The sequence below is a fragment of the Haliaeetus albicilla genome, chromosome 4 (genome assembly GCF_947461875.1).
Source record: "Haliaeetus albicilla chromosome 4, bHalAlb1.1, whole genome shotgun sequence".
Classification (NCBI taxonomy): Eukaryota; Metazoa; Chordata; class Aves; order Accipitriformes; family Accipitridae; genus Haliaeetus; species Haliaeetus albicilla.
This window is the reverse complement of record NC_091486.1, coordinates 47446117-47471173: the sequence shown is the minus strand read 5'-3', so window position 1 is coordinate 47471173 and position 25057 is coordinate 47446117. Positions and strand designations below refer to the sequence as shown.

General features: G+C 53.7%; 1 protein-coding gene across 1 annotated transcript; it reads right to left on the bottom strand.

Annotated features, from left to right (window-relative positions):
- Nucleotides 1-359: 359 nt before the first annotated feature.
- Nucleotides 360-25057, bottom strand: VWA5B1 (von Willebrand factor A domain containing 5B1). Its single transcript, XM_069782401.1, has 21 exons — nucleotides 24884-25057; nucleotides 24426-24587; nucleotides 23822-24044; nucleotides 23492-23634; nucleotides 23087-23218; nucleotides 22696-22820; nucleotides 19472-19648; nucleotides 15023-15133; nucleotides 14737-14939; nucleotides 13121-13235; nucleotides 11422-11607; nucleotides 10953-11148; nucleotides 9758-9945; nucleotides 7435-7657; nucleotides 6933-7250; nucleotides 6219-6356; nucleotides 5777-5902; nucleotides 5193-5267; nucleotides 4734-4803; nucleotides 4386-4509; nucleotides 360-4156 (listed from the first exon to the last, which is right to left on the bottom strand). Exons 1-21 carry the CDS (start codon nucleotides 25020-25022, stop codon nucleotides 3395-3397), a joined length of 3936 nt encoding a protein of 1311 aa, XP_069638502.1. The 5' UTR covers nucleotides 25023-25057; the 3' UTR covers nucleotides 360-3394.

Genomic DNA, 25057 nt, shown 5'->3' with positions numbered 1-25057 from the left:
TTGCTGAAAGCCCCAATACTAGATAGAGATGGCAGCAGGATTTCTCTGCTCCTCATCTCTGCCTCATGGAAGAATTAAACCAAACTGCCCCTGTTTTTTAAAACCCCGGATCCATCAGCTTACAAAGCGCTGTGCAGTTTGGGCTTTGCAAAACACAGCTCCCCAGAACCCAAAGGAAGCTCCTTCCCCTCTGAAATCCAGATCTTAACTCATGCACTAAATTAGGATGGGGGGTGGGGTGTTTTTTTGGACAGCCACACAGTGCTCCAGCCAGCTGGGGTGCCCCTGACGAAGAGGGCAGGCACAGACCCAGGACCACCCCCCCACCCCCCCCCAAACAAAGGAGTCACACCGGGCAGTTAAGCAGGCTGTGATTTACTGGGACAACAATTTCTGCAACAGAGAACACGACTGTACCAAGGCACCCAGCCGGCAACCCTGCAGCGTGCCGAGCATCGCCACGCTGGGGACCCCGGAGAGGTGACACCAAAAGCAGAGACCAGAGGGATGCTTGTGGTCCCCGGCACCAGTTTCCCTCCCATCTACCCTCCAGACACACAGACACAAAACAGAAACCTGCTGAAACATGGCAAGGCTGCTACATGTCAAGGGAGGGAGTGAAAGGCAACAGGTTTCGGACAGGCTCCACAGGCATTGCAGCCACGCCGGAGGTGACGGCGTGTGATTCCCTCCATAGGCACTTGATCCGCGGAGCTGCCGCCGGCTGGATCCTGCAGAAGAAGCCCGTCCTGGGGGCTGCCAGGCAGGGCCCAATGCCACCGGGGCCGGGCTGCGAGCTCAATGCCTCCCCGGTCGGCAGAGAGTGAAGTGGGAGGCCTGGGAGTGAGGGCACCCACCTCCTTGCAGGGCACGGGGTGACGATGGCGAGCATCCCCATGGCTGCTGGGGTCCCAGGCAGCAGGTTTGAGGAGACTCACCCCACTTCATGTCCCAGCACGGACCATCCTGGAGCATCCTCTGATGCTGAGCTGGCCACAGCAGCTGGGCAGAGGTGCCAGTGGCATGCACGGTGCAGGATGGGGCTGGAGAAGTGAGAGCCAGCGGTGAGAGCAGCGTTGGGCTCCGAAACGGGATCACCCACTTCATCCCCTTTGCCTTCCCTGAAAGCCAAGGGGATGTAGCAAGTGCTGCATCGCTGCCGCACACTCGCCCCTGAATGCAGAACAAGGGATCTGTTGACTCCAGAAGCCCCCCAAATTGGGGGCATGCTCGTTTTGCCGATGGTTCCAGATTAACAGAGAGCTGGGCAGCTCCTAGGAGTCAGCCTGGGTCTTTTGGGAGAACCAAGGGATCAGAAACCAGCTCACTAGTAACCTCAGGAGGGCTGAGATGTACGTGCCCCGGGAATAAACCCTGCTCTGGTAAAGTCACAGGGACCAGAGGGGATCATGGTGGGCAGGGAGCTGAAGAAAGGCAGAAAACAAGAGGTAGTTTTTGCTTGTGAGCTAAAATACTCCTGATCTCCACCAGCTCTGCTCAGAAAAAAACCCCAGAAGATTTCATACAAAGCAGATTCCTGCTCACAACGCTTTGCTAGGGATCGGAGGGGATGCTTTCCCCCATGGGAAGGTTTCAAAGAAAAGATGCTTTGTCTCAGAAGGAAACACCCTTTCCCATATTCCCACATTTCCCCAGTTTCCCAACTGTTTGCAGCTGGACAGTTTTCAGCTCTTATACTCACACTCCCCTTCTTACCAGTCCCTCCTCGGCAGAGGAGCCAAAACCCCTATGCCTGTGAACCAACTGCATTTCCTTTGATTTTTCTAAGCCCCCAGACAAAACCAGCCTAAGTCCAACCAGAACTGGGGCCTTTCTGCAGCGGAAAATTAAAGATAAAAAAATTAATAAACCCCCCCCAAAACCTGGAACCTCTATTTCCCCCTGGGAACGTCACTGACTAGTAACAAGTGAGCTTGTGGTTGAAAAATGTCCATTCCCAGCTTCTCCTCCCTGTCTCCTCCTCTTCTTCCCATCAGCTTCTAGAAGCCACAGTCCTCACGGTGCCTCCAGTGCCCTCGGTCTGCTATGAATTACGGCGGATAACAAAGCTCCCAGAAATCGCCTGGGTATCGCTGGCCTGTGCTGGAGCCAGTGGAGGGATTTTGCTGCACCATGTTGAAAGCTGCCCGTCACAGTGAACAACTTGGCCGGGCTCCCGTGCAGCCGTGGTACCCACAATGGTTCTGGGGATGCAATATGTGTCCGGCCGCCTCTTGGCTTTAAGCAGCACGAATGCAAGAAGCGGAGATGGGGAGAGCAATGGCTCCATGTCACTCTGAGGTTTGGGAGGGCTATTCTCCTCTCTTCCCTTCAAGAGGGTTGAGGCAAGGGCAGGTCTGGCCATGGCTCTTGGGACAGATGCTGCAGGGGTCCCAGTACAAGCCCACCAGCTTGGTGGGGTTTAGAGGGTCCAGCATCCTTAAAAGAGCAAGGCTTGGAGCCGTCGGATTCCAAGGCAGGTCCCTGCCGTTCAGATCAGCACACAGGAGGCTCATGTGGAGAAGGAAGGATTCAGCATTTTGGCAGGAAATAAAATTCCTCCATTATTTTAATGCAGGGGATCTCCATTCCGTGTCAAGTGCAAGGGGCTGGTTTCCTTAGCCCGTCCCTTCCTTCAGTCCCAGGCACCCCTGCTCTGCCTGCGAAGCTCTGAAGGCACGCCGTCGGCTGCAAGGGGTCTCGCAAACTCCCTCTGGGATCACAGAGGGGCTGAGGGAGCCCAGCACCATGTGGATGTGATGGGATTCGGTCCCAGCCTCCGACTGGCCTGGCTTGTCGGCGCATCGCTGGGCTCGAGGCAAGGCAGCATCCTCCCGGCCGTGACAGCAGGATTGCTCTTCAGATGGTCAGTCCCAGCCTGGATTTCCTTTGGTTCATGAGATGAGTATGTTGTCGGACGTTCAGCTTTGGCAAAAGACATCTGAGATGGCAGAAGCCAGGCAGCAGCCTCAGGAGAGCAGCGACTCGGGGCTGGGGGACTGCAGCAGGGGCTTGGCAGCAATTTGGGGCTGGAAAGAGGCAGCCAAGCGAGGACAGGGCAAGTCAAGCAGGCATTAGGGAGACCTGCTGTGGGAACAGGGATGAGAACCAGAAGAAACCAGGATCAGAAGGAACTGCTGTAGCTGGAGGTGCTGCAGCAGTTAAAAATAAATAGCATCCTATGGTGGGCAGCTGGTAGGTACCTTCCCAGGGCAAAATACCAACCGCTGAGCACAGGATTTTGCCCGGGCTGCTTCTGTTTGCAGGGCTCGCTCTAATAAACATGCATTGTCCCTGCAGAGGAGGAATTGAGCTCCTTGGAGGTGTTTCCTTGAGGACAGGTCCCTGCTCCTGCGCCCTCAGTAAGCTGCCCAAGCCCCTCTCTTCATCCTCTTTACACGCTGCTTGGGTTGTAGCACAGCAGGTTGAACTCCAGGTTTTCATCCCAGTGCCGGAGCAGGACAAAGAGCTGCTGGGCTGCAGCTTTCACCGTGGCCAGGCTGTATCCCTCTGGGAAGTCCTGTTCGCTCAGCCACAGGCTGGCCTTGGCAGCCACCAGCTCCCACTCAATGAAGTAGGAAGCCGAGCTGTGCTCCAGCCAGGCCAGGGCCACCGCCGTGGCCCACAGCATCCCCTCCGGCTCCGTCTGCTGCTGCAACTCGATGTCAAAGAGCAACGCCCGGACCTCGGAGCCATCTGTCTCTGAGCCCCGGCCGCTGTCGGCTTGCCACTCGGCCGAGGCCAGCGTGCTCTCCGGGGAGGAGAAGCGGCGGATGGTGATGGCTGGCGGAGAGAGTTCCTTCTCAGCTTTCAGGGCTTTGGAGATGCTTTCCACTGCGCTGCCCGAGAAGTGGCGAAGGCGGACGGCATCCTCCGCGTGGCTGCCGGGTCCCTCCGGCACTGCACCCAGAGCGACGTCTCTGATGGTGGGACTCTTCCCGTGCCCACTGGGAACCAGGAGCTGCCGATTGGAGCTGAGGCTTTTGTGCTCCCTGGAGGGACTGGTCTTCTTGGTGCTGTAGGAGCTGGAGGGGCTGAGGGCCAGGCGGTGGCAGGCAAATGGAGATGTCCGCTTCAGCTTCTCCATGGGGATGTTGACGGCATCGCAGAAGGCCGAGTTCATGAGAAAGGCACCGCACGCCAGCTGCAGAGACACCTGCAAGGAACAGTGGGCACATAGAGAAGCTGTGAGATACCAACCGCTTCTGGGAAGTTCAGGAAAAAGGCATGCATGGATGGAGCAGCTCTCCATCTCTGAGCAGACCATCAGACATGGCCATCAGAGACAGCAAGAGGCAGGATCCAGAGGGATCCTCCTGCCGTCTGTGACCTCCTCCCTGCAGTGACTGTGCAACCCCAGCAAGACCTGGGAATGAGCTGCTTACCAGGGGAAGGTAGTCCATGTTCTCATTGTCACCCTCAGAGCTGGCTTCGCTCACTCTGCTTGGAGATTTACTCATGAATCCTTTGGCGGCTCGAACCAGCAGCCTGGTTTTATTGAGGGTTAGCCTGCAGGAGGACAAAAAGGTGGCCATCACCTCCGTGCCCCTCCTGACACCCACCCTCCCCTCCAAAAGCCATCCCTGGTCCCCAGACACTGGCATCGCACTCGGTCCCGGCTCCAGACGCTAACCCTGGGGTGTCCCTTCACTCCCCCTTGCTTGTGTTTGCATCGGACCCATGGAGGTGCAAGACATCTGCTAAGGTCAGAGGAAGGTCGAGCTGGCCCATACCTAGCAGCAAAGAGGCTCTCGATGGATTTTTGGGCTTGTGCAGAGGAAGCAGACAGGCTCTGTAATGGCCCTGGGAAGAAACACAAAGCTGGGGGTAAAACGAGGTGCTACAGGAGAGTGAAAGGGAGCAGAGTCTACACGCTGGGACATGGGGTGGCTTGTTCTGCTGCTGAGTCTTTGGTAAAATCCTTCCTCTCCCCTTGCCTCATTTTTCCTACGTGGATAATGAAATTCCCACACATCTCAAAAATGAACCTGGGGGAAATCTATAGCAAAGGCCCCATCAGGCTCTGTCCTTTGCACCCCGGATGGAGTCAGGTCTGGTGCTCAGAGGCCTAATTTTAGGTCATAAGGTTTTATAAAAACCTCAAAAACTCAGCAGAAGTATTTGGTGAAGAGCCCAAATCACGGACTCGATGCACCTGCACCCTGGCAGGTACCGTCAGCTCTTTTCCCTACCTTCGGGGAGACCGCAGCGCTCCCAGCCAGAGGAGGAAGGGGTGCTGCAGGGCGACAGGCTGCTCTCCTCTGCATCTGCAATGGAGGAACCACATAAGCAACGCCGCCCAGCTGAAATCGCCATCGTGCCGGGCTGCAGCACGGCCGCTCTCCCTCTCCGCAGCATTATCAGGTTAATGAGCCTGATCGGGGGCGATTTTGATTCAGCTGCAGATCTGACAATGCCAGACAAGGTCCAGTCCAACTCATCTTCATTAGCGGAGGATTTGGTGACAAGCAAGTGTCTCGCATCCCCTTGCCTCTAATTACACCCGGTTTCATCCCTCATGTTATCTGCGTTATGGCTGCCAATTAACTTCCAAGCATTGTCAGCAGCCACTGCCTGTGATTTGGGAGTTTCAGGGGAAATTGCAGCTTCTTCCCCATTTAAGGAGATGGACTCCAGCCAGACATGTGTCTGATGAGCACCATATTCAAAGAAGAAGGCAGAAGAAAAAAAGACCAGAGAAGACGTCCCTTCATAAACCACTAAACCACTGAGATCTGTAACACCAGGAAGGAGACAAAACCCCAGGGAATCTTACTCATGCCGTAAAATCCATCGTCTCCATTCTGGCCACAAGCTGACTGGGGACGTCCAGGGGAAAAGCCACGATGCCTCCTGTTTCCCGAGCTCAGGCTCCTCTGGCTGCCTTGCTTGGATGCTGCCCCTTGGCACGAGAGAAGGGAATTGCCAGCATTAGAGAGGGACCGGCACACGAATGATGACAACAAAACTCACAGATTAATAAGCTTGGTCATCTCTGAGCATCCAGACCTAAGAGCAGACCTTTTGCCTGGCCACGGGGAAGAGGTTCTTGCCACCAAGAGCGGCAGGCATGCTGTTAGGCTCAGCCATAGCCTTGGGTACATAGGTCTGGTGTCGGGTTGAGCTGTGGCTTCACAGGGTTTGCACTGAGCGAGGTTTCTCAGGTAACACCCTCCCTCCCAGGACAACGTTTCACCCCTCCACCAGCCCCACATTACCTGTGTGGGTGTACTCGACAGCGGCGGGCAGGTAGGCGCTGGTGCTCAGGTCCACGGGCATGAACGCCGTGTACTTGCTGATGACGTTGCAGGCCTTGCTGGTGTGGACAGCGTTGACCTGGTACCGCCGCCCGGACCCTGCCACGTGAGAGACACCGGGGTTAGAGTCCATGTGCCCTGTGGGCTCCATCCACCCTTCAAGACCCAGCTCCCAGACCCACCTCCATGCTTGGTCTCCATGCCCAGCAGGGACTGTATCCCTCTAAACTCTGCCTACTGCTTCTTCTGCTCTTATTTTACATGCACAGATGCACTTCAGAGAGGAGAAGTTTGACAGGACCCAGGGACATGTGCAGCCCAGAGCAGTGATGTGTGGCTGCTGTTGGACCCTCTGAGTGTGATGCCACCTCCCAGCTCCAGGTGACTAACTCCTTAAAAATAATCACTGTCACCCAACGTGTGAAGCAGAGGAGCAGGAAGGAGCATGAGCTCAAGCACGTTAACGTGCAGTGAGGCTGAAGAAGCAGAAGAAAAGTGCAAGGCAGCTGGAAGGGGCTGTCATTTGGGAACTATGTGAGACATTCCCTAATATTTCACCACTGCCTGCCCTAGTATTAACTTGAGAGGCTGCTGAAGCTGCTGGAAAGCCCACCCCGAGGCAGGGCAGGGTCTGCCCGCAGCCAGCTTGCAGGCTGGCTGGGAGCTGCACGTTACCGTGCTCGATTTCACACTCCTTCTCGGCAAGCTGCTCAAAGTCCCGGATGACCGACTTGGCTGCCAGATGGTGGAAGGTCTCGCTCCACAGGTCTGTGTCACCATCCACCTGGCTTTCCCGCTCTCGGAAGAGAGGGCAGATATCAAAGGTGATTTCCCACTGCTCGGGCTCGTTGCTCCTTAGCCCCTTCACCACCGCCTTGCAGAGGGTCCTGGGGGAGCGTGGGGAGCTGCAGGCAGCGCTGAAGTCGAAGTCCTGGGGCTCCCAGTCGGAGGAGGTCTCTGTTTCAAATGTGAAGGAAGGATGCTGGGCAGACTCTGCACAGAGGGGAGAGGCAGGTAATTAATCACATCTGTGGGAGCCGAATTCCCCCGCAGCCACCGAGAAGCCACAATTAATACTTCCTAATTTTCACATGGTGGCACAGAGTGCAATGCAATGCCACCGAAACCCCGGCACGGCCAGGTGAGGCGGGCTGTGCCTCCCTCTGTCCCCAGTTACCCAGATCCCCAGGGCTCCGGCTGTCCGACGAAGACCGCAGGCTCACGCTGGCATCGCGTGGTCCCAAGCCCCTTCCCGGAGCCACCTGCTGCAGCCCATCCGGCACTGGTGGGGAGTCGGCGTCGCGGCAGAAGGACATGCAGCTCCGGTGAAGCAGGGATGGCCGCCGGGCACCTGCGCCACGGATCTTTGTGGCAGAGACAAGTGAGCTGGCTGCGAAGGGCTGAGAGCAGAGCAAACGTTAGGGCTGGAGGTGGCTGCAGCCCATGGCACGGCCCTGCTCTGGTCCTTTTGATCCCGTCTGCTCCCTGCCCGATCCCAGCGTGAGATGCAATCGTGCAAACACGCAGCTCCCTCTCTGCTCAGCCCTGGCTGGGATCTGTGCCCAGACAGAGCGCTCCATCAGACCTGCAGGGTGTCCCCAAGGGACCCTGGCCCCAGGGGCTCCTTCCCCAGACATGCAGAAGGTGAAATATGAGTTTCATCCCTCCAGACATTTTAATGACTTCACTTGGGAACCAAAGGAAAGAAGAGAGACAGAAAGATCAAGGACCAGTTGCTTAGTAACGAAAGGAGAGAGGCGCAGGGGATGGGCAGAAGGGAATTTTTATCTTTTCTTTTTCCTTACGAGACTGTTTCTCCACTTTCAGGAGACATGATTTCCCCCTCCAGCATCTCCAGTGCCACATCCCGCAAGGACATCCCGCTCTGCAGCTAGCAGAGACACCAAGCTCTGGCTGTTTCTATCCATGTCCCCAGGGCTGTGGAAGGTCCCCCTAAAACCAACAGTCTCTATCTTCCTAGCGCAACACCAGCAAGGGGCAGAGGTGGTAAAAAGTGGTGGATCGCAGTGATGGATGGAAAGATGCTTTCTCTGCGCAGCAGGCAAGAATGTGGCCTCCATCACCACCGAATTTTGGATGCTCTATGAAAGCACCAGCAAAAATGGGAGACAGGCAGTTCCAGGAGCTACTTACCAAGCTAGGATTGAGATATTTAAAAGCAAGCCGGTCACAGAAACCCTTGCCAGAACCTTTTCATTCAAAACCTGCTCTTTCTCCTGCCTGAGCTTTCCTCCCGGCCAGAGGAAGCCAGCCGGGAATGGAGCAAGTGCTGACCTTTCCTTCCCAGCACGGCGTGCGTGCAGAGACGAGCTGAGGACTCACGTTCACACCCCCGAAAATGTCAAGCCCTGGCAGCCAGACTGGGAGCTGGGAGAGCCGCTGGGAGCCCTGGCAGCAGGAGGGATAGCAAAACCAGGCTGCAATTAATTAAGACCAGGCTGCATGCTGTTAACCGTTTACTGCCCTCCAGAAGGGAGTTGTTTCCATCCCTGCCTTCATGCTGAGCATCCTGTGGGCAGGAGGATGCTCTGTGGACCTTCGCAATGCAGGCAAGGTCACCGGTACACCTAAAACCTAGGACTGCTCGCCCTTTGTCAAGCGATGCTGTTCACCACCCTCCCTGCTGCAGCTGAAGGGCAGAGGTCTCATTCCTCCCTACGGAGCACTGGCCCTTCTTCCCCTTCGTCCCCTCATCTAACCCCCATCCCCCCTTTACCCAGCCAATCTCTAACCCTCAGCAGAAGAGAGAAAGCCTCAGACATCCCACTCTGAGTTTCCATGGGAACAAAAGTGCTGCCGGTCCTCCCAGCCCTGCAGATGCTGATTTCAGAGCAGAGCATCCTGGTGATGCCAAGGATGGGAGAAAACTGTCCACACCCTTCCGCAGATCAGTTGAAAAGCCTTCCCAAATTTCACCTGCTATCTGCTGCAGCCAGGGGACATAACACTGTTCGGCAGATGCATCATCATACAGGTCCAGGTCTCAGCCTGACACTGCATATGGGCTGTGGTTCCAGCTAGGGCAGTGGAGAATCTGCTTCGGGACTGACTTCATTTTCCCCTGCAGGGCACAGATGTGCCACAGCCCTACGGAGAGTTTGCATCGCATGGCCAAACTCTGGGGAAATAAGAAGGAAGCAGCAGCCTGGGGATCAGATGAGCAGTAAGGTGAAGCACAGAGGAAGGGGAGAGGCATTTAGCAAAGAAAAGGTGGGCTCCCATGCGGAGGCACTGCTATGGGATATCAGGACGCAGCCTGCTCCCTGCTTGGCTTGGTTCCTACATGTTTGTGATGTGCTGCAGCACAAAGCATGGGCATGCATATCTATATCTATATCTATATCTAATCTATCTATATCATCTATATCTATATCTCAGGACTAGTGTGAACCAGGCTCTTTCCCTTACGTATCTGAGATTTTTCTGCTGCTGCACGCTGGCCTCTGCCTGCAGGCAAAGCCTCTCTGGGGGTGACATACCTGGAAATCCACCTGCCACGGCTCGGGGCTGACCTGCTGCAGGTCCTGCAGGTGGGTTTTCCGAAGGGGGTTTTTCACCAGGGCAGTGCCGGGATCGCTGGCCGTGGGCACCTTCTTGCAAGGCTCGTGATCGGCGATTTGGGTGGTGCTGTACGCTCGTCTCCTGGAGGAAGCCTTCACGTCTGTTCCTGCATGGTGGGAGAGAGGATCAGCTCCACTCCGGAGCGGGACCAGCAAGCACCATCCACCCCTGGGTCCCAGTGGGAAGTGGGCAGCCCACCCCTGAGGAGGCCATGCTCAGCCCCGCAAGGTTTTAAGCAAAGCAGCTAAACCACAAAAGGAAATAAGAGCCTTCACTCAAAACTCCTGGGGAAGTCAGGACAGCAGATTGGGGAGGTTTTGTCTGAGCAGTTTTCAGCCAGAAAAAGCCTGACTGCGCTTCCCCAAACCTCCCTGGAGAAGACAAAGGGTTTACTAATGAAATTTCATTAGCGCAGACATTTTCCTGTCAGAGCAAGAGTAAAATTTCATTTGGAAAGGCATGATTTCTCATAGCTTTTGACAAGATTGAGGGGATGAGCAGCACAGTTAATCTCTGAATATAAGGGAAGAACATCCCGTGAGTAACAGAGGTCTCCTTGTTGCATGGAAATGCAACCAGCTCTGGGGTGCAACCAGCCGCTTTATGCCACATGTTGCTGACACAAGCGCCCAGCCTAACTGTGATGGTGAGGGGTGACACCCTGGGGACAGGGCTTTGGATCTGTTCCCCTCCTCTCCTGACCTCAAACTGCAAAGTCAGGCTTGCAGGGAAGCGACTGCTTTGCAGGTGCAGGGACAGTCTAGCTGGCCCACCCATTTGCTCACTCTTCTCCTCTGCACACCCAAGGGCAGCTTGGGAAGCTTGTAAATAATTATGTGGCCAAAGCTAAAGCTGCTTTGAAAATCTCCAGGGAAGCCAGTTCTCCAGGGCTTCGCTTGATTTCCTGACATGTTTGGATAAAACATCCAAACCAAATAGACTCGCTCAAACCTCAGGAGATCTGTCATCCCTCCTGCAAACCCCTCCGGCTCTTTGCAGAGATACAGCCAAAGAGACTTATTTGTCAGACAAGCAAATTGGCAGAGCAGCGACAGAAGCTTGATTAGAAAGACAGGGGCATCACACCCATGCTTGTACAGAGGAAAATCTGACCGGTGTCCGTGTCCGATTCTCCCCCAGGATCTCTGCCCACCACCAGGTGATCGGGGGCACGCTCGGCAGGGCAGCAGCCCTCCGAGTCTCTGGAGTGGTTCCAGCTCTCCATGCCTGCTCCCTCCTCCTGGGAGTGAAAGAAAACAGAGCTGCCCGACTCCTGGGAACGCATCATGCTGTAACGCCGCCTCTTGTCCTGGGAGAAAGCAGAGAGAGGGAATAGGTCCTACCGCAGCGTCCACCAGCCACCTCCCAGCCGAGAAGAACCACTGCTTGTGCACCAGCGGCCTTATCCACTGAGCTCTTATTTCTCCCTGATGTTTCACCCACCATTTCCCTTGAGGACAGAGCAAGAAGGCAAGAGACACCTCCTGACCATGCACAAATTGCTGAGATGCCCTCTTGTGCATGTGCACACCAACACTCCTGCTCCCGGGTGGCCCCATGAGCCAGCGCAGCCTGGACTCACAGATCTGGGGTTAGAGACGTAGGGTGAAGTGTCACAGATGATGCCGTAGCTGACCAGGCGGTCACCAGGGAAGAGGCAACTGGTGCTGATAGGGGAAACCAAGACCTCGGTGCTCTCAGGAAAGACCCACTCCACAGTCACGTCACTCAGGACCGGTGCCATTGCCTTCTTCAGTGACTTGATCATCTGAGGCAGAAAGCAAAGGAGAGCAGTAATACAGCAACCGGACGTTGTGCATGCTGTGGTGCACTTGTCGTGTGTTGCAGGGAAGGGGAAAAATTCCCCAAACAAATCCATTGGCTGATTCCTACCCTCTCCTGACCTTAGATGGGAGCCTGCTCCCTCTTAGACTGCTCTGACACCCATCCCAGCACCCCCAGCCCCTTGGCACGGTTATACCAAGCGCAGCAGAGCAAATACTGATAAAGCACAGGGCTGATCTCACACCATGTGTTGCCAGCTCAGAGCAAGGTGGGAGCTTGTGGCCAAAGGTATCTTTCTCTGGTGTGAGGCAGCATCCCCTGCTCCCCCCCAGCCCCCAGGAAAAGCTGTTGACCTTCACTTGTCCGAGCCCCAAGCCCCGACACTCACGCACCAACTGACAGCACTGCTATTTTTGGTACAGGTCCTTGCTGGCACAAGCCACTGCTGGAGATCAGCAATGCTCTGCCAATTACACATGTGGAGAAGACCAATATCCGTGAATATCTTGTGGACAAACCTACCAGGGAGCCACCTACAAGAGCTTCCCTGCACACCAGGGCAAGCAAACACCAGATTTAGATGCAGAACAGCTCAAATGTTCTCTATTGTTCACTGCTTTTTCACAGGCTCAGGAAGACACACCAGGCTGTGTTTTATAAGGCCATTAATTGATGCCTCAGACTGCTGAAGGCACCAAGCTGCACAGCCCGCAAAGCTCTTTATTAATAGCTCTCTAAAAAAAAAACCCAACCCTCCCTTCACTGTCTTTGCTTTTAATTTACATCAGAAATGCTGATGCCGTTCTGTCTTAGAGAGGTTTTTGTGTGCTCCAGGTTCCTGCAGAGGGGTGGACTGCTGAACTCCTTCTTTTGAGATCAAGAACATGGGAGCCAGCTTTTCAGAGATATTTAGGAGCTAAAGACCCAATTCTCTCTGGGTTTAGTCATCCAGCGGATGACCGTGCTTTCACCAGGAGACAGAGCCATTCTTACGGTGTATTTGAGGCCCATCGGTTTACTCGATCTTCATGGGGAGAGTGGAAATGAAGAAGCTTCCCCCTTTGCTTTAAAGTTGGCTTAATAAGCAAAGCTATCACAGTGTATTCCTCTCCCTCAAACCCTGGGTACTTCTCGCCTGAGCAACGCCGGGGCTGAGCCTGACTTCAAAACTAATTGGCTGCTTTGATGCCAGTTCCTCTGCCCTCGCTGGTGTCTGAGGCAGCAGCTACCTTTGAAGCCAAAGCTGCTGTATCGCGGCTATCGCTTCTCCCCATCCCCATGCAGAGGGTAAACACACCCTCCCACTCCCTCTGACAGCCGGAGATGAAGATGCTCTTTCATCCCCTCCCGCTCGCCCACCTGCTGCTGAGTGGGAGTTGGAAAGGCAGCACCAGGATGGGGAATAAGACCTGCTAGTGAGCCGTGGCCTCCCTCTCGCTGAACCGGAGCATCGTTAGAGCCTTACAAGGCAGTCTCCTGGAAGCAGGCAGCCATACCTTGGGCTGCAGCCTCTCACCCTCCGCCAGGAACTCGGCGATGCCCCTGGACACAGCAGCTAAACCCCGAACCAGTCTCCTGCAGGCGTTTGGCCCGATGCCGAAGCTGTAGCACCTGCAAAGGGACAGGGAGCGTCAGGATCCGGGGGACAAGCCATCCCACCCCCAGACCCATGCAGCACACCCACTCCCTGCAGGCAGAAGACACCTGCCCAGCTTTATCCCACTGCTATGCAGTTGTCCAGCATGTCCGGAGGAAAATAAACCAGCTCCTCTTTTAGGTGGCTGGCAGGAGGGTGGGGAACAGGCATCCCTCTCTGCTCAGCAGACCTCAATCCCTTCCCTGAAGAGCAGCTTTCAGCTGCGATGCTCAGGGGCTTCCCAGCAGGACCCCAAGCCCTTGCCTCCTCTGGAAACACAAACAAGCTGCTTTGCTGCCAGTTCAGCTCTTTTCCCTGCTGAGTGTCTGTGGTCAATAGCACTAAAGATCCAGTCATTATCTCTGCTCAAAATGAAAATAAATGTTTTCTCAAGGAAGGAGGAAGCAGCCAGGCGAGGCTTCTCCCCTGACTCCCAGCTCAATGAGTCAGGATTTGGTTTTGGCTGAAGGCTGCAAACCCAGAGCCGAGCTCGAGCCTGGGCAGGGAGGGCAGGAGTGAGCAGTGCCTGGTGGGGACGGATGCGGTAGGAAGCCAGGAGGGATGGGTATGGGTGGGATACAGCATTCGGCCAGGGCAATGGATAGCTGAGGAAGAAACCACCTTCAAACAGCAAACTGCATCTGCACAAGGGGCTTTTCTCTTAGAGGTTTTTAATCCCCAGCTGGCTGCAAATCTTAGGTCAGGCTCACACCCCTCTTAAACAAGGCTCTGATCTTCTTTTGAGACAGAGGCCGCACACACAACTCGGCGGTGCGCTGGGCACTGCCTTCCAGGGTCATTCGAGACCACGCTCTAATTCTGCTTGCATTTAGCCCACCACTATGCCTCTATAAGAGTGAGGGATGGGTTGCCCTACACAGCTGGTAGGCAGTTAGACCTCCATATAGTAAAAAAACCACAGAGCAGCTTCCCTGATAAGCCCTGAAGTCTGAGGGATGGAAGAGGACTAAGGTTTTCTTATATTTTTCTTATGTTTCATGCCCCTTAAAGAGGCAGAGGAGAAACCAGACCAGCCTGTCATCAGGGCTGGGGAGCCAGGCTGGGAGCTCGATGCACAAATTAGCTGCTTTTTACATTGCTCTCTTTCAGCATATTCAATTCTGCACAGCCCCATCCTGGAAGCAGCTGGGGCCAGACCCAGATGTGCTTTAAAAAAATAGAAAAAAACAGCAAGGAAGATTGTTCGTGTGTCAATCTCTCCTAGCAGGAAGCATCAGACGAGAGCCTGTGAAGTTGTCAGCCCAATTATCCTCCTTTTGATTGTTTAAAAAGCATCTGAACTTCTGGGATCTGTTCCAAACCCTTTGAGGTTCTCCCATGGCTCAAACCAGCAATCTCTCCTGCCTCTGTCTCTGAAGTGGGGATGTCTGTGAGAAGCCGTGTTCAAGGAGAAGCACGTCCCCTACCATACCAAGCTTTCGCCCCTGCTGCGGCGAGCCCTGCTGCCCTCCATACCTGGTGGAGCAGGAGTGGTTTCGCAGCAGCTCCAGGACCTTCCCCGTGTTGCTGATGGCCCCGTTCGTCAGCAGAAAAAGCAGTCGGGGATGGCCCCTGTGGATGGGCTGCCGAATGACCCACTTCAAAGGCGATAAGATGTTGGTGCCACCCATATCGGCCCGGATCCTCTTGATGCTCTCGCAGGCAATGGCCAGGCTCTCCTGCCCAAAGCAGCGGCAGAATCATCAGCCTCCACGCCAGAGCCCTCTGAGCACCGAGGAAATGTGGCTCTCCCTTCACCCACCTCACAGTAAGTCTGACTGGCAGGAAAGAGGGTCTTGAAGGTGGATCCAAACCCAACGACGTTGAAGAGACACGCTGGCATCAGGCTCTTGAGAATGACCAACAGAGCATCCTGGGGGGCGGAAAGCAAGCAGACATCAGGCACATCGGGTCTCTCCCGGGCCGCCCCAGCTTCAGCAGTAAAAGCTCTGCTCAGACCCTACCTTGCCATCACACCTTATTCCCACCTGCATTTGGCTGCGTGCATTTGATAATAAAACAACTGCTTCTTTCACATGCACTGCACCGAGAAAGCACTGCATATTACTCTGCTCTTTCCAAAGTCCCTTAATGATATTTGGGTCCCACAGCAGTAAGGAAAATGGGGAGCCTTCAAAAAAAAAAAAAAGAGCTGAACAAATCTTTCTGTTTGTTTTTAACTGATTAAATTTGTGCTCACAATACGGTACTGCAGCATGGAGCTAGTGGGTGAGAAGCAGAGTGTGAAATTGAGAAGTGCGACATGCAATGCATTTCAATGTCCAAACTTGCAGAAAATAAACAAACAGCTTAAAGTTACACAAAAGGAAAGAAAAGCCTCCCCCATCCCCAATTCTCTTGTATTCATAGCTGGCATCAATTAAAATAACTGGGAGAGACAGTTTTAAGCTATTTTCTTTACCAGAGGTGGTTATCTAACTTGCCTATTCCTGGTCTTTACATAAGGGAAGAGCAATTTAAATTGTCTCGGACTTGTGAGGCCGTGGACAACTCCAGGACGGAGCTTGTGTTAGCAGCAACGGGGCAAGAGCTACCCAAGTTGCTCCTGAGCTTGCAGGGGCAGCAGGAGCAATTAGCGTGGCAGGAGAGGGAGGCCAATTTCAAGCATAGTGCTGACAGTGTTCAGGAGCGGCTTGGTTCTTTCGGTTTATATGCTGATAAAGGCAGACTCCTGCCAGTCTGCCTAGGGCAGCAGAAACCCTAGAGCCAGCCCCAAGGGAAAAGCTGCCAAGGTCAAATGAGGAAGAGCAGCCTTCTTGCTTTGTCATATGCAGTGGCAAAGACCGAGTAACCGCAGAGGGTGGGTGCTGGAGCTGCACGCAGAGAAAACCCCTGCCTGGGAACGGCCGCAGGGAGATGGGTGGCAGGTCAGTCCAGTTCCTGACCCCTGTAAGACTCAGCAGCGAGGCAGAGCCAGAGCACTGCAAATCAGCAAAATAATGTACGAGAACAAGGCTGCCCTTTAACAGGCTCTAGAGTACTTTAAACCAAGCTGTTATCTCAAACCTACGAGAATATATTTATACTTCTGCTTCCCAGATGGCTCCTGGGATGCCGGCTCTTCCAAATCTCAACGCTGACATCCCATCTTGGAACTAATTACAAGGAAAAAAAACCCCAAATTTCCAAATATTTCTGTTAAAGCACTTCCCAAAGTGGGCAACCGATGCTTGCTTTCTGTTTCAGCAAGCAGAAAGATTTATTGCTTCTTGTGGTAAATATTGATCTTGATCCTGTTGCACTCAATATCTGTACGGCAAGTCAATAAGAAGAGATGTTTGCCTCCAGAGAAGTTATTAGCCTAGTTTTGCCAGTGAGCCCACCCGACACAGGCACCGTCACAGGCCTGGCTCTTCTCCCCGGCTGCAACAAGCCGGGAAAGGAACCAGCTGCAGGGAATTTAAACCTCTGAACTTTCCACCCCAGCCACTTTGGCCGAGTGCCCTCCTGCTCAGCAGCGAACCGCGTCCTCCCGGCTGCACGCAGCCAGCCCGCGCCGGACCATCCCCTCCCCGTTTGCATCGCTGCCAGCACCACCGCCCAGCAGCTCAGCTTTCCTCACTGCGCACGTCCAAGCCCTGCCACGCCGCTCACCCAGCAAGCCGAGGACGATGCAAATGCCTCCATCAAGCGTAACCCACCCAAACCCACTAAGAACAGCCCCTGCCACGAGGTCCCTGATATTTGCAAGTCATAAACAAGGATGGGGGACTCAAAAGAGAGACAGTGGTTTTCTCCCTTGAGGTATCTCCTCCAAAATCTCCGATATCTCCCCCGAATTATTTTTCCAGAAGGGGAACAGCCTTTTTCCTGTTTTTACAGCCCACCTGCAGATGGGAGTCCCAGTTCAGGACCTCTTGGGCAACATCTCTGTCCCTGCAGGGTCCCCATTCCCATAGGATGAACCAGCCTCCACTGAGGCTGCAGAGACTGCGGTACCTAAATCTGCCCACGCTGTGAGTCGGAAAGCAAAAATCCGGCCTGGGGCAGAGATGCCTCCTGATTCCCAGGCTCCAAAACGTGCTGAGGGAAGGGGGTACAACCTCAGGGATATCCTGGCCCCTTTGGTGGATGCAGGGTGAGGGGACAGCCTCCCTGTCCCACGGGACCTGTTGCAGCCATCCATGAGCTCCCCGGCATCCCAATCCTTGTTGCCGGAGGTGGCTGTCCTCCAGCAGTTCCCATGGAAACTGGAGACAGATGGGTAAGGAGATGGGCTAAAAGATGGACAAGCTTGAGAAGTGGGCCACTGTGAACCTCATGAGGTTCCACAAGGCCAAGTGCAAGGTCCTGCACCTGGGTCGGGGCAACCCCCAGTATCAACGCAGGCTGGGGGATGAAGGGATGGAGAGCAGCCCTGCAGAGAAGGACTCGGAGGTACCAGCGGATGAAAAGCTGGAAATGAGCCAGCAATGTGCGCTCACAGCCCAAAAAGCCAACCGTATCCTGGGCTGCATCCAGAGCAGAGCAGCCAGCAAGTCGAGGGAGGGGATGCTCCCCCTCTACTCCAGTCTGGTGAGACCTGCCTGGAGTCCTGCGTCCAGCTCCGGGGTCCTCAGCACAGGAGAGACAGGGATCTGTTGGAGCGGGTCCAGAGGAGGGACACAAAAATGATCAGAGGGATGGAACGTCTCTGCTGTGGGGAAAGGCTGAGAGAGTTGGGGTTGTTCAGCCTGGAGGAGAGAAGGCTCCGGGGAGACCTTCTTGCAGCCTTTCAGTACTTAAAGGGGCCTTATAAGAAAGACAGGGACAGACATTTTAGCAGGACCTGTTGCAATAGGACAAGGGGTAATGGTTTTAAACTAAAAGAGTGCAGATTTAGACCAGATATAAGGAAGAAATTTTTTACAATGAGGGTGGTGAAACCCTGGCGCAGGTTGCCCAGAGAGGTGGTCGATGCCCCATCCCTGGAAACATTCAAGGTCAGGTTGGACGAGGCTCTGAGCAACCTGATCTAGTTGAAGATGTCCCTGCTCCCTGCAGGGGGTTGGACTAGATGACCTTTAAAGGTGCCTTCCAACCCAAACTATGCTATGATGCTCCTCGCTGCTCGCCCTGGGCGGCGAGTCCTGCAGAAGGGGGTGCAGCCATACCCAGGGGAGCGTTTGGGTCCAAATCTGGTGGCACTTGTGTTAGAAAAGGGTGTGAGCAGGACACCTGGGGACACACCAGCTCGGTGAATCTCTCAGACATCCAAATGCAACCAAACCCCTCAGATGAAGCCTGCCTCTGCAATTCCCTCACTGTCCTCAACAAAGATGCATGGGGCAGTGCAGACCCATGCCCTGCTTGAGAGGATGCGATTTTCATCAGGCTATTGGGGCTTACCTGGCCCCAAAAATCAAGACAGAAACTTTCCAAAAGAGCTTTTGCCAGAGACTACAGCTTCTCACCGCAACCTGCCAGCTGGCAGGCATCGGACACCAACCTGGCCTCCAAAGCACGTTAGGCAGGGATAATGGTAATTAAATAGTTACCAGAGTGATTTTCCCTTTGATGGACAGAGTGGTCCCCAGCAGGCGCAGGGCAGGAACCTCTCCAGATCCTTCAGGCAGTGGCACAAAGCCAAGCCTGGCTCTCATGGGCCAACCTGTAGCTGGGTAAGAGGCATACCTGACAGGGAACCTCAGACCTACGAAATATCATGACGAGGCTCTTCTACGGCCCCTTTTTTATCCAGCGGTCTCAGCACACTGCCCATAATCCTCCAGCAGACTGCTGGTGTTCATTTGTCTTTGAAAAAGGGATCCATCGTGTTCAAATGACTTCTGCGGGTGCACAGAGGTGCCCGTCAGCAAAATGTCATGGTCAGCATGTCAGCACATCGCCCTGAAGCTTCCCTTGGAGCTCCCTGGAAGTTTCCCCCCTAGGCAGCGATTGCCCCAAGCCCTCCTGGAGACAAGGAGAACTGGAGAAGGGATGCACGAGACATGCACACCAGCAAGAGGGGGAAAGAAAACATCTTTGCATTTGATGTGCTGATAGGAAGAAGAGGGAGAGGAACAGAACCAGGCAGAGTCAGCTTCGCTGCAGGTACCTAACAAGCCACACAGTTGAGATGACTAAAGCTACAGCATATAATTACCCCCCATCCCCTCATAATGAACACTCATCAGCGCTCAGCAACCCCCACCGCTCTCTAATATTCATCCCTCATTGGCACGCAGGCACCTTCCCTCCTGCGTGGTACCTTGACGCGGTTGATATTCACGCCGCTCATGCTTCTGCTGCGGTCTATGAGGAAGATAAACTCTCCTTGGGCTTTCTGGAGGTCTGGCTGGACGGTCCTCAAGTCAGGGCAGAAGTTGAGCATGACGACGGGGTGGTGGGGGATGTCCTTGTTCAGTCGCTTCCTGATGATTTCCGTCTGCAAGAAAGAAGGAGAGAGCTCGAGAGGTTGATTTTTCTGCCCCCTTTTCACTTCGAGGGGAATCAGAGCAGGGCTGCGTGCCCGAAGATGTAAGTGCGTGGCCTTTTGTGCGCAGGGATCGGCTAGTTCTGGCCTCAGTGGTGACAACACCTGAGCTCAGGCTGTGCCACAGGTTGTTCTGTCCGTATCCCCTGCAGAGCTGCTCTGCGGGTGAATGGGATTCCTGCTTCCTCCCAGCCATGGTCACACTTTGCCTGGGGGACAAACACTGGCAAAAAGCCTAAATCAGGGACCCCAGCACACATGCAGCGGCTGCATGCTCATATGAGAGCCTGGAGAAGAAATTAAAAGATCTAGCCCTACACAGCACCTTGCAAACCTGATTCTCCAAACATTTCATTAGATCCCTCCTGAAAACCTGGTTCATTAGCACAGTTTAGTATCCCACCAAGGCACACTGGAGTTTTTGTCCATGGTCACTCAATAATGAAGTGCGAGATACAGCCCTCAGCACACTGTATTCACCACTTCGATTCATTCCTGCCACCTCTGGTTTGCTGTTTTTTCTGCCCATGTCTTTTATCATTTTTCTTTGTACAGATTGAAACGCTTTGCAAAGCCGAACCGGTCACTCAGGACATCGTTCGATAGGAACCCGCATGATATATGTCTCTGTACTGCACATAGCTCTAATGGCTCTCTGCATTTTCCCCTCATTCCATTTCAAGTACCAATCTTCATTAAAAATGTGATAAAATTAAACTGGAAAAAACCTCTTGCGATGGGTTTATAATCTGCTGTCATGTGTGTATAAAGCAGTCCCGGGTTCACGGTCTCAGCTGCAGTGAATCAGCGCATCGCTGCTTTCGAGGGAGCTCTGGGACCTCACATCAGCACGGCCCGTGGCCTTTCATCCCTGGTTTCTGCAGTGCGGAAACATGCTCCACAATAAGCGGCTTGGTCCTCAGGGGCTTTGTTTGCCTTTTTTTTCCTCTTTCAAAGGCTGCCATTTCTTGCTGGTTTCACCAGAAGTAAACCAGACCCCAAATAACCAGGCTTGTTTTCTCCAGCCGTGAGTCATATTCCTAGATCTACAAGCTAACGACCAACCTTGATTTTACATAACTCACTAAACTCAAGAGTCCCTGTAGATCAACACGTACACACGAGCTTCACTTTCAGCTGCGCTGCCTGAGTGCTGCTTCTCTGACCCCTGTGAAAAGACAGTTCCCATTCACAGGAACAAGTGCCTCACTGTCACCCCAACTCTTGCTCGTCCTCCTGCATCTCACTCTCACGCTTTGGATTATAAATTAATCAGTCACTGCGATATCAAAGGGCTTTTTCCATCCCCATTTTCCTCCAGCCATATGCCATTATTTTGTTTAACATCTTTCCCAGCACAGATGTTTATCAAATTTCACACTACAGGGATCCTTGCTGCCTCTCTGTCCAAGGACCGAATCATGGCCCCAGACCTACCCACAGCACTCCCTGGGATGCTCTTGGGGACCCAAGACATAAAATCCCTGCGTCATCGGGATGAGCCCATAACCTTGATTTCCCACTGACTTCAGAGCGAATTTTACAGGCAAGCCTTCAGTAAACAGCCTCAAAGCTGCTGCTGCAGGTCAGCCAGAAAAGCAAGCATCTCATTTGCGCCGTCTCTTCTCCCCACCTCCCCTCCATTCCCCTTCACCCATTACCCAATTACAGTAAACTAATCAGATCTTGTCGACCGAGAGTTGATTCCAGTGTGCATTCGTCCTCACCACCCTGCTAGCAGACAAGCATCCAAGGCTTTTGCATAACAAACCGAGGGAGGAGAATTAATTATCATTTACTGCTGAAATTTCTGGGCTAATTTAATTTCAGCCGAGAGGTGCCCAGTGTCATGCTCTGAGCAGCAGCAATTCTAGCCCATCATCTACCCCAGATATTCGGGGCATTTTCTCTGCTTTTTGCCCTTCTCCATGCAGTTGCTTCCCAGTCCTCCCGGGGCAAAGAGGTGGGTTTCCTGCAGGGAAACAGCTCCGGAATGATCCCCCCTAGATAATTTGACATGCTAAAGACATAGAAATAATTAGAGAGCCATCTGAGCCGTAGCGTGGGAGTTTCATTTCGTTCCACCTGCCGCACGCTGAACACAATTAGAGGAGATGCCTGCCGTGCGAGCAAGTGCAGTCCTGATCCCTGCATCGCGCTGCAAGAGAAAGCGAAGGGCAAAAGGAATGAGAAGAGGTTTGATGTGTCTCCGGTGAAAGGAGAAGTCATGGCAGCACAGGGAGGCACCTCTGCAGCAGGTTTGGGACATCTGCCAAGCGGGGGCCCAGGCTCAGACACATGGAGAATGAGTTTAAGGGGAAATGAGCATCCCCGCAGGGAGCTGACTGTAAGCCGGGGGCAGTGGTTACACAAGTGCGATGTGTGCCTCAGGTGAAGACACCCACCCTGGAAATTCAGAGGGCTCTGACCAGTCCACTCCACTGATCTCAGACACACTGATGTGGCAGCTCAGAAGCGCTAGGCTGTCACTCATTGCTTCAGAATTACTGAAAGATGAGGCACAAATCCCAGAGCAGATATTTTTCTATTTGCTGATCAGCAGAACAAAGAGAAGTTTCTCCTACCTTGTCTTTAGTTCAGCTCATTATTCCAAGCAAAATCACTTATTTCTCTCTGACAGCTATCCAGAAATGGTAAACATTTACTAAGCAATTAAAAGAATATTTTATTCTATGTCATTGCAATAATTATAATACCCTTAGTGCTATAACAATGTACCTATCTAATTATGCTATGCTAGACTAGTACTAATTATACACACAATAACCATCTCAGAGCTTCTTCCTCAGTCGGTTTATCAGAACCACCGCAGAATTTTCCCCTCTTCCTCCACATAAGCCCCTCTCCAAGGGAGGATGCTGCAGAGCTTATTGGGCCAGTGTAATATCTGGTACTGCAAGCAAGCAAGCAATCATTTACTTGCACAGCTCCAGTCCCAAGGAAAGCCTCAGCTAACGCCTGCAGCTTTCGGTTCTCACCTTTTTCTCAGCACTGGGGTCTTTCTTAGTGCCTTTAATGAAATCATTCTTCCCCTTCAGGTGTCGTTCATACTCTGCAGGTGTCATATCACCTTCTTCCATTAAGACATGAGGCATGTGGGGCTCTGGAAATGCAGAGAATCGAGTGAAGAACAGCCTTAGCTAAACTTCAGGTTTGGCAGAGCTGCAGGCACCCTTGGCTGTGAAACAAGAGCAATATCTCTGAGCTTGGGCAGCATGGACAACCTTGAGAGGGTCCGGGATTATCTCCTAGGAAGCCTAACCCCTGACAATATTTGCAAAACCAGAGCTAATCTGGCTGTCTCCAGCACTATGGAGGAGGATCCCAGGAAGGGGCAAGACCAGCAAAGAGGAAGCAGAGCCCACATACCACTTGGATGGATCAGGATCTCCACGGGTCTGTCGAAGGTGTGTTTATTGGCCAGTGTGATCACAATGCTCTTGGCGGAGCGAGCGGAGGGGTCGGCGTCTGCTCGGATCTCGTGCGTAGGGCTCTCGACACCTGCCCATGTAAACCGAGGTGCGGTTAGGGAACTGAGGACAGGGAAGACGAGGGAGAGGAGACAGCAAGGGAAGCTGGCAGAGGACAGGAACCAAGTGGACTACACGATGCCTCTGCCATATCAACCCCCCCATGTTAATGCCAGCACTGTACTGGTAAATCCACCCCAGCACAGTTAACTTGCCAAAACAGACCCCACATTCAGGAGGCAGAGAAGGAAGAAGAGCATGGATGTTGCCTTGAGGTGGTGATAAATCAGCCTGGCACTCCTACCTGCCAGCAAGCACGGCCCCCGGATCTCCAGATGGAAGCTGAACTCGTACTCAAAGGGGTTGATGGCCTCGCTCTCCAGCAGCTGAGCCAGGCAGAACCTGCTCCCTTGCTCCAGACTCCCCGATCCACAGTAGTGCTTGTCCCTGTCAGTGAGGTGAACCCCAATCAACATTGTGCATGTGTTCTATCCCCTAAGGAACTGCAGATCTGCTGGAGGTAAAGCCTGCAGCAGCTCTCCAGCCTCCCACAGCAACAGCAGGCTTCTGCTCTGCCAGTCCTGCATCCCCCCAGATCAGTCCCAGCCAGAGCCCATCCTGTGGTTGTTCATACGTTCGGAGCTGGTGGCTGGAAAGGCTGTTGGCATTCTCCAGGCTGGGCTGGGGGACCCTGGGGACACACACAGCTGGCAGAAGGACCCTCACGGCTCCACTGGGCAGTGTCTGCAGCTCAGAAGAGGTGCTGATGAAGATGGAAACACTTTCCAGGGGAGGAATCATGCCCAGGTTAGCCACAAAAACAATCCTCTCCAAGTCCTCATCCATCATGATCCTTCCTGCATAGAGAGAGGACCACACCAGGGAGACACAGTGTCACAACCGTGGAAAATACTTCTCCCCAGGCCTCCCACGACCACCCCAGCCCTCCATCAAATACCCAAACCAGCCCTCGCTGCACACATCAGCATTTCTCTAAAAAGGCCGAGCCCCAGTCCTCTACACTACTCCTTCATCTGTCCAGAGGCAACAATGCTTTCCAAAACAGATGAGACTGCCACTTTTGGCAGATGCTGCAGGGACACAAGCACCACAACCCAAGGCTCAACTTTTCAAAAGGAGCCCCCTTGATGCCATGGCATATGACAGCCACCACCTCCCCATTCCTCTTCCCCTGCTTTTCTTCCCCACGTTCACTAAACCGCCCCCAAACCCCTCACCGCTTCCGTCACGAGCTCTTCCATCAGGGAGGCTGCAGCTGTCGAAATACGTGTCATCTATCTTGGCTTTGTCTTTGATCTGCACCGTCACGGCACGCCGGGACACGGCCGCCTCAAACCCAACGACGGTGGTGCACTCATCCAAGGGGTAGACAAAGAGACCTGCCAGCCAGAAGGTTTTTTAGCAACACCAAGCACTTGCCCAGACCCACCAGCCAGGACCGCAGCAGGGCAGCTCCCTCTTGGCACTTCCCTGCATGATCCTGGGATTTTTCACACTTAAAAAATTGTAGCCTTGGACCATGAAGGGTACAACTGAGAACACAATACACTTGGTTACTCTTCCCGCAAGCATCAAAAGGTTTAAGGCACACACAGAAACCCAGCGCTGTGATATCCCTGGCTCTAATGCTCCCGCAGTAGCTCTTGCACTGGGAGCTTCACCCCTTGAAACTTGCCTTCAAAAGCCTGGGCTTCTGAGTTGCGGTAGGTGAGCAAGGCTGTCATCCCGAAAGCATAGCCACTGACACATGATGTCACCTCTGACGCAGTGAGGGGGACTGGGGAGCAGGTCGTCCGGTTAATCAGCCCTGGCATCTTCCCGGGGCTTTGTCGGTGATGGTGGGGTCACC

Excerpts from the sequence above, each read along its gene's own strand:
- VWA5B1 (XM_069782401.1), bottom strand. The coding sequence starts at position 25,022 with ATGCCAGGGCTGATTAACCGGACGACCTGCTCCCCAGTCCCCCTCACT. Across the intron at positions 6,357-6,932 it reads GGAGTGTGAAATCGAGCACG|GGTCCGGGCGGCGGTACCAG; the intron begins GTAACGTGCAGC and ends CTCACGTGGCAG. Across the intron at positions 4,804-5,192 it reads GCGCTGCGGTCTCCCCGAAG|GGCCATTACAGAGCCTGTCT; the intron begins GTAGGGAAAAGA and ends GTTTCTTCCCAG.